The 8,447-nt window shown below is 49.9% G+C and overlaps 1 protein-coding gene across 2 annotated transcripts in view; it reads right to left on the reverse strand.

Annotated features, from left to right (window-relative positions):
* LOC103621896 (cytochrome P450 4B1) overlaps positions 1-8,296 on the reverse strand; it is an 11,630-nt gene extending 3,334 nt beyond the window's left edge. The window contains exons 1-6 of one of the 2 annotated variants that reach the window (XM_008640758.2): positions 7,874-8,283; positions 3,753-3,897; positions 3,052-3,096; positions 2,386-2,513; positions 772-896; positions 505-656 (exon numbers count right to left, since the gene is read on the reverse strand). In XM_008640758.2, coding sequence (XP_008638980.1) covers positions 505-656; positions 772-896; positions 2,386-2,513; positions 3,052-3,096; positions 3,753-3,897; positions 7,874-8,056 — 778 coding nt within the window. In that variant the 5' untranslated portion in view covers positions 8,057-8,283. Of the gene's footprint in view, positions 1-504; positions 657-771; positions 897-2,385; positions 2,514-3,051; positions 3,097-3,752; positions 3,898-7,873 lie in introns of both variants that reach the window. The other variant, XM_017743585.1, reaches the window with a different exon arrangement.
* Positions 8,297-8,447: the final 151 nt, after the last annotated feature.

Here is an 8,447-nt window from a genome sequence, read left to right on the forward strand (position 1 = left end):
CCTTTGAATGCAAAGCTCACCCAAGGGGGTGAGCACTGCTCAGTCCATGATGCATTTGATCTGTGCTTCTGCACCCCAGGCATTTCAGCTCTTCAGCAGCACAGCAACAAATGCCATGGATATTGCCATCCTTTTCTGCAAACTTCTTAGTCCACCACAGACTTTTCAGCCTGTTTTACACACCCCTCATGCATTAAAATCACACCTGGCTTGGAAAATAAAAGCATTCCTTGCATTAGTGTTGCCTGCAGTGCTCATCCCTTGTTTCACCAGTCTCTGGCCATTTTACAGGAGCATTTCCTGAGGGCAATTCCTCCATTAGTCCAGTTTAATAACCAGGTAGCTGTGGGACCCCTTTGCTTCATGCCTAGATCAGACCACTACTGCAAGCTGATGGTCTGCTTGGATCTCAGCTCTGAGCCTCTGGGCAGGATCACTGCACAGGCAAGGAGGGACTGACTGCCTCCTTCCAAAGTTTTGGGAGAGGATGACAGCAGGGAATACCTGTATGGTCGTGAGCAATCCTGCAGGCCTTCCTGAACTGAAATCCATGGGGGCTGAGCCAGTAAATGATGTCATTGTGGTAGGGGAAGATGCGGAGGCGCTGGTGCACCATGTGGCAGAGGTCGTAGACAGCCTGGATATAGGTGTTTTTCCTGGAGAGTGGGAAATAGGAAGCTTGTAAATTTGGGAGCACAGTGACAAGCAATTTGCCCATTTCCCTTCTGAGCTGCAAACTTCCTGCCAGGGTTTGGGGCAGCCAGCACTGACCTGTTGGTCTGGCAGTTGCTGTGACAACTGAAGGCACATTTCATGATGCTATCAAGAGTCATCAAGCTGACGTGCTCAAAGAGCTCCACTGGCTTCCCGTCTGCTGTTAGCTTTTCCCACTTATCCTAGGGCACAAAGGAGACAGAAATGAGAAGGCAAAGGTCAGTTCTGCATGGATCTGCAGTCATACCCTGGTTAAATGAGTGCTCAGATAGGGATACATCCCTGAGAAATGGAAAAAAAAAAGGGGATCCCTTAGACACCATCAAAATCCCAGAGAAGAGAAGCCAAGAGTGGGATGGTTAATACAAGATTTGCCTCAGGCAGCTGCTACTCTTGGATCCTGGTGGTGGTGAGCCCTGCTACACCTTATCCTGAGGCAAGAGCACCCTGGAGAAGCCCAGGACAGGTGCATTTCTGGGGGATGGAGAGTTATCTAAGTCCTCCTTAGGACGCAGTGTGTTCTCTGTGTAGGAGCAGCATATGCTGGCATTGGGCTTCACTGGGTCTGTTGGTGAGCACATATGAGCTTGGTGCTCAGGATGCAAACTTCGGAGCAAGGTTCTTTTCTCTGTCACACGATCTCTGTGCCAGTGCATTTTCCCAGCATGTAATACAGGAGCTCTTGCCCCACTCTGATCCCTAGAGAAACTATAAATCCTGTCTCTCTTCCCCAGCAGACATGAAGTGATGAAGAATCCTCTGTCCCCTCACAGTGGCAAGGAATGAGTTGACTTAAAAGCTGGGAAAGAGAGGAGAGGGAGGAGTACGGTCCAAACCAGGCTTACAGGGACAGATGCACGTCCGTAGCACATACAACGATTGCCACCTGGTGGCACGGGCTCACACAATTGGCGCTGGCGTTGTGCACACGGAATTCCAAACTCCCAGGCACTTGTGAGCCTTGCAAAAGTCTTCCTGGCTCTCCAGCCCTCGGCTCCTGGCTGCTCCCTGGGCCGCAGGAGGAATCCAGCCAGGATCCGTTTGAAGCTGCTGGGGAGGTTGGAGTGAGGGTGGTGAAGGAGAAGGAACAGATCCAGCACCCAGACTCCTCCAGTTCATGTGCACAAAGCCTGGTGCCCTTTGCCTGTAATTCCTACTGGTTTCCATCCTGCCCAGCACCAGTGGATTGAAGAACAATGCATTTTCACTGTTTATGAGGCATGGCAGGGATTGCAGTCCAGTCACGGGTATGCCAACAGCAAATGATACCCTTTAGGTTACAGTGTAGCTCTGCTACAACCTTTATTTTTGGGGGATTTATTATGAACCTTTATTTACTTCAATTCTTCATTTAGACAAACACCTTGTAAGAAGTTGCTGTTGGAACTGAGATCATGCAGGGTTTGGGGATGGCAGTAACATTCATCCTGAAATCTCAGCCACAGATCCCAAGGCAGTACCAGAGATGTCATCACTGCAGACAGGCTCAACCTGCTCATCCTTTCCAGCTCAAGGGCAGGGATTTGGGGTGACTCAGAAAGACTGACCACCAGGACACAGTGTGTCTTTACAATTACCAGGTAAAGAAAACCCTGCTCCAGCATTTACCTCCTACCCAGACAGGATGGGGAAAAGAAAACAGGGCAGAGAGAGGAGCACTGTGAGTCCTACCAGCATCACATTCGTAGACTCTGCCATCAGGCCCACGTACGGTTTCAAGACATCGTAATGAAACCCTGGAGTCAGGAGTTTTCGGTGTTGGTGCCACTTGGGCCCGTGTAAGATCAGCAACCCATTCCCTGGGGAAACACAGGCAAGGCACGTTTTGCTGGGAACAAGCAGCAGGCTGCTCTCACCTGCCTGCAGACACAGTGTCAGCAAGGAGCATGATTAAATCTCGTGTCTGAACTGCTGTGAGAGGGTCTTTGCAAATGTTGCCATCAGCTCCAGGGTTCCCGGAGCTGAGGAAAGACCTGCCCATCGAAATGGCACAACAGTGTCTCTGAAAAGAAACATCAACCCCGCTGGAATAGAGAAGTTCAGAAAGTTCAGAACAGCAGATATATTTTTCACCAGTCCTCCACTGAATCTAAGCTTCTCCCACCACCAGCCTTTGCTATCTGTGGACATGTAAGAATTTGTACATATGTTATGTCTGAACTTTCCTTCCTTGAAAATAAATAGAACTACTTAGCACCTTTATCAATAAATGTAATAATTGCAGGAAGCTTTTAGGTATAACTCCATCAAGGAGCAAGTACAATGCTGTTTATTTATAACATGCTTTTGTCTAACTTCAGAATCATTCCTGGCAGGCAAAGCCCTGGGAATACATACCAATCCATGGGACAAGGTGTTTATAGCTGACATTATCCTTGGGGTCTGTGGGAAAAAAAAAAAACATAAAAAAAGAGAAAATAAAATGGTATTTTCAATATTTTCAATAGCATGAACCCACTGGTTTGCAGCTGAAAGCTCCCTCTGGGCTCTCACTTTTGGTTGGGTATGAAGCAAAATCAGTGGCATCCCTGCAGAACTCCCAGTATTTCACAACAAAACAACTTTGGCAATAAGCACATATAAAAGCAGATGCCCACACCGGAAAAAACAACAATACTGGTAGTCCAAAGCCTGTGCAGTGTGATAAATGGTTAACCCTCTCAGAGACCACTGTTCAGCACCTTTTCTTCTCAATGCATAAAGATCTTCCTCTGAAGTAGGAGCCAGATCTCTGAGCCTAGAAAAAAGCTCCCAGGTGTCTTCTCCTTGCTGGGATCAGGCACTGAGTAGTTAACTTTCAAGGAGCATTTGAGGAAGTCTGATTTTCCAGCAATGCACTTGGAGTCAGGTCAGCCCTGCAGCCCTGTGCCTGAAGCACCCAGGGCACTGCACAAAGGAGGAGTATCTCTCCATGCCTTGAGATGATTTCTGCAAGAAACCCTCTCTGTGAAACCGTGCCCTGCTGTAAATTTTGAGGCTGGCATGGGAAATCTGCAGGCTGGGGTTGCTGCTCCACAGCTGAAGCCATAATCTCTCACCTCCTCTGGCCAACAGAACCTTGGCATAGTCGGGATCAGCAACAACCAGGAATGCTGAGAAACTCCCAAACCAGATAGGGTGAGCATATGAGTACTTCTGTGCCCAGATCTCTGACTTGTCCAGCACATCTTCCTCCTTGAGAAACTAGTTGTGGAAAAGAAAAAAGAGAAAGAATACATAGATTCAGAGAAAAAAAAAATTAAATAATCTCTCAATACTCTGTCTTAAAAGTTCAAGGTCTTTCTGATCACAAAACCAGATAAGGGCAAACAAGGTGTTGTTCCTCTGTGTTTGCAGAGCATGGGTAGTAGAGATGTTTGCTACTTTTAAAGCTCATATAAAATAATTCTTCCTTATCACTTGACCTTGAGATAGACAACATCCTTAGGCAACGAGGCGGTGCCTATCAGCTCATATATGTTACCTGCTCTTTTTCCATGGCCACTCCATAGAAGACTCAGATTTGTCCCAGACAGCATCTGCACTTGTGGCAAGCAAATATATTCTCACTTGCACATGGCTGAGCAATTAGCACCCTGCAGCTGGGAAAAAATACAGCAGCACTTTTACAGCAGCCAACAGCATCACTGCTGGGTCTGCCCCAGTGCAGCAATGCCTCCTGACTGGGAAATCGCAGCTTCCTCCAGACATTTAGGTGGAGAAGGCCAGTGTCCAGGCAAAATTCAACAGAATGAGTCCAAAGTCACCAATGGAGTGAAGAGAACACTGGTTAATATCATTACAATAAGAATTCATTTATTTCTGTGAATTGAATTTCATAGGCAACAAAGAGCTGGTGCTCCTAGAAAGATTTACCTCCTGTCCTTGGAAGCTGCAATCTGAGGAGCAGCATGAGCACCAGGGTTCATATCAGCAGCAGTGGCAGGTTCACTCCAAAGTGATCACTGCTTTATTGCTTTTATAGCCTGTGCTGTTATGTTCAGGCAATAGACAAAGAACAAGTGGAAAGACCCGTGGAAATCTCCACAGTCACAAGCAAAGGAAAAAAATCACAGAGACAAAACCTTGTAAGATTCTTTTTTTCTTTGAACAGAAACTACTCTGGGCCAATATGCAAAGGGAAGGATTTTGGTAAGCTAGGTCTGACAGAGCTGCTGCTGCTGCTTTGACTTGAAGTTTGAAGATTAATTAAATCAGCGTACTGGTGCAGAAATCAGCCACAAAGTCACCCTATTGACTGTATCAAGTGAATATTTGCTCAGGCGCTTTCGTGCTGAGTTAGCTCAGCTCAGTCTTTAGTCTGGCTGGTGTTTCTCAACCCAGGACATGGCTCGTACTCAAATAATCACGCACATCAAATTATCAGCCACGTGCGGCTTATCTCGGACAGGATACTCAGGAGTCAAGGGGCGTCTGCCAGGGGCTGCACAGGCTGGGGGGGGCATGTCCAGGTTCAGCTCCAAGGCTGAGCACCCCCTTCCTCACGAGCTGGGGGAGTCCCTGCAGCACAGCCCGTGTGTCTCCCACACGCAGCAGAATTATGAACTATACCCCTTTATTACTTATTACAGAAAGCTCAGCTTCAACTTCACTTACTCAGGTTCAAGATTGTGAACTTAGTAAACAGAACCATCAATTTCTCTGATTTCAGGGATCAAGTTTTGGGGCAAAAGGAGGAAGCCCTCCTCAGTGCCCACCTCTTCAGCAATGCCAGCAGAAGCAGGGCTTGGCACAGTGCCTTTAGCTAAGTGACACTTGAACATGTGAAAGTCCCTTTGATACAGCTGCTTGTGCTTCTCCTGTCATGAATCACAGAAAGCATAATGGAAGTAACTGGGAGATGCTGAGCAAGTCTCACTGGCAGAAGTCCTAATCCTAGAAACTTTTGCATGCAGCCTTGTTTTGGAGCACCAGCCTTGGTTTGTGCTGTCAAGAACCATTCCTGTGCTGGCCAGAGGGTTGAATGGGTTTATTTAAGAGGAGAGGTTACCCTCAAGGTGAGTAACCTGCTGCACCGAGCACTCCTGGAGCAGAGAGTGTAAAGTTCTGTGAGCTGCAGAGGAATAGAAAGCTCCCACTCCTTAATCAGGGCTCCAGCTACCCGGCTCTGCATGAAAGACCATTACTTCTACTTCTTTCTCCCTTGGGGGCTTGAAAAGAAAAGCATAAACCCCACTTGGGTCTAAGAAAGAAAGGTAATTGCCTGATCTCATGCTGAAATGCAAGTTTTGAAATGGATCCAACACTAAAAGCATCTAAGGAAGAGGCTTGAGGGCACTTTTAATGACTACACACTGATAGCAAATGATAGACAAAACACAGGAGCTGAAATCTGAGCATGAGGCTGTCCTTCGTGCAGCCAGAGCCGGGCTGGCTCCTCCCCACACAGGGCAGAAGTGGGCAAAGGGCTGCTGAGGAACTGACACCTTGTGCCAGTGGGGCAGTGACCCTGCTGTCCTTTGCTTCCCACCAACCCCGGCCATGGGGAGCCACTTTGGTCAGCTCAGGGCTGGCACTCTGGGTTTTAGCTAAGTCGTGCTGCTGCAGTGAGACTGAACAGCTCCACACAACCTCTTCCTGATATTTTAATGTCATTTCTACTGAGCGATTTGGATAAGCAGAGACTAATACCCGGAGAATGCCTTAAAACAAAGTGATGTATTCCCAGGAGATCCACCCAGAGCATGACAAATACATTTGAGATTCTAAACTGGCCTGGATCCAAACTGGCAAATAATCAGTTAAATCAACAGAACAGGAAATGTCAGTGCTCTCCCTGAATACAGCTCGAAGGCCCTCCTCGAGGTGTGTGCAAACTTTGTATTCAGCGTGTGCCCAGAGCATTGCTGGTTTCTTTGCTGGCTCGATGAACTGTTAGGCTTTGGGAATTCAGCAGCATTAATCAGCAAATGATTAAATCTTCAAAAAGGAATTCTCAAACAAACATTGTCTGAGGTAAAAGTTGGGCCACAAACAACCTAGCCATGATGACAGCAAGTGATTGGCACAAATTCCCGTCCAGGACAAATAGTCACAACTAACAAACAGAAGAACATACTTTATTTAATTGCAGTTTTAAAGTCTAACTGGCAGTGTAACAAAGCCCTGAACTGGCCCATCTTCATGCTTACATTGCCAAAAGACTGCTTGTCCCATCCAGCACAGCAAAACTGGTACTGCCACAGCAGAGAGACAAGCCCTGGAAGGTCTCCTGATTTCCCAGACACTTTTCAGGGTGCCAATTATTTAATGTGCCACAGATTTGGCCACGACAAGACAAGAGCAGAGCCCAGCAGAGGGCAAGGTGATTTTAAGCAGCCTTTAGCACGTACAGAAAAGCCTTTTGCATCAGGCAAGCTTAGTTACGCCTCGTGAGGCTGCTGATGAGTTGTGAAAATCTGCTTGCCAAGGCAGCCGCGGTGATCTGTGTGGGCAAGTGCATACCTCGGGGAAGAGTCATCCCTGCCACCAGTGAGCAGAACAAGGCTCACCTATGTACGTGAGTTTAGTTGTTCACGGCTTTAATGCAAACTGTAAGAAGATCCACAGTCCCTGTGCTAGATGCAATGCCTGTGGTGTGTTTTGTGGCTTAAACGTGGCTCAGAATGATCAGTTGTCTGGTTCACCTGGCCGATGCAAGCTGGCAGGGGAGAGAATGTACTCCTGGATGTCAGGAGCAGCGAGCATCTGGTCAGCATCTCATCAGCTCAGCGCCGCAGGAGAGCTTCTGCGGCCCTGCCCTGGCTGTCAGAGGAGCAGAGAGGTGACAGTGGAGCCTGCCCCTGCCAGAGCAGCACGGCTCTGCTGCCTCCAGCACCGATGCCGGCTCACATCCCGAGATGACCTTGCCTATGCCACACTGTATTACCGCTCTCTTTGCGTTCGAACCAGCCACCACCCTTTTCCACCGTGCAGTCTGCAGCAGCCTGCGGGAGCTCTGCGTGAGCCATGCTCTCTCTAAGCCTCACGGGCAGCGAAAGCACACTGCTCTGGCTGAGGAAAGGGATGCCCGCCTCTCACCTACCCCCCGGACTGGGAGCAGCAGTTCTCCCGGACCACGGGAACAAGTCCCACTAGCATCATTCCCACACGCCCCTCGGGAAAGCTGCTCCCCGCACTCCCCCTCGCTCCCGGCAGCGCAGACCCGGCTCTCCCCCACCTCGTGGACGTGGCCAAAGAGCCAGTGGGTCGGGTGCCCGGGGAAGTCGGCCAGCGCCCGGAGCAGCTCACGCCGCCGGTGGAACAGCTGGATGGCCTCCAGCAGCACGCAGGTCAGGCAGAACACGGCGGCCAGGTGCAGCACCCTGGAGACATCCACGCCCAGCCACAGGAGCTTCATCATCCCGCTGAGAGCCGCCGGCAGCTGCCTCCGGTGTCCCCCAGCGCCCCGGCGGCACCGGCCGCGGCAGCCAATGCGGGGCGGAGAGGCAGGTCCAGAGTCCGAGCGGCTGCCAAATCACGGCAGCGCTTGTTGGGAGGGAAGGAAAAGGAGAGGAAGGGAAGGGGAGCATCCCGCGGGAACGCTCCGCTCGCTGCCGCACCGGCTGGGAGCTACTGCCCGCCCCGAGTCCCCCAGCGCCGGCACCGGCTGGCTCCGCGCCGGGACCGCAGGCCAAAGAGAGAGGGAAAGACCGTACCCTGGGATTCCTCCTCCCGAGGTCTTCATCACATGTTCCTGCCTCACGACGTTTCACCCTCATCTCCACCCTTTCCCATCCCGCATCCCGGCTGAC

The sequence above is a fragment of the Corvus brachyrhynchos genome, unplaced genomic scaffold, assembly GCF_000691975.1.
Source record: "Corvus brachyrhynchos isolate BGI_N302 unplaced genomic scaffold, ASM69197v1 scaffold48, whole genome shotgun sequence".
NCBI lineage: Eukaryota > Metazoa > Chordata > Aves > Passeriformes > Corvidae > Corvus > Corvus brachyrhynchos.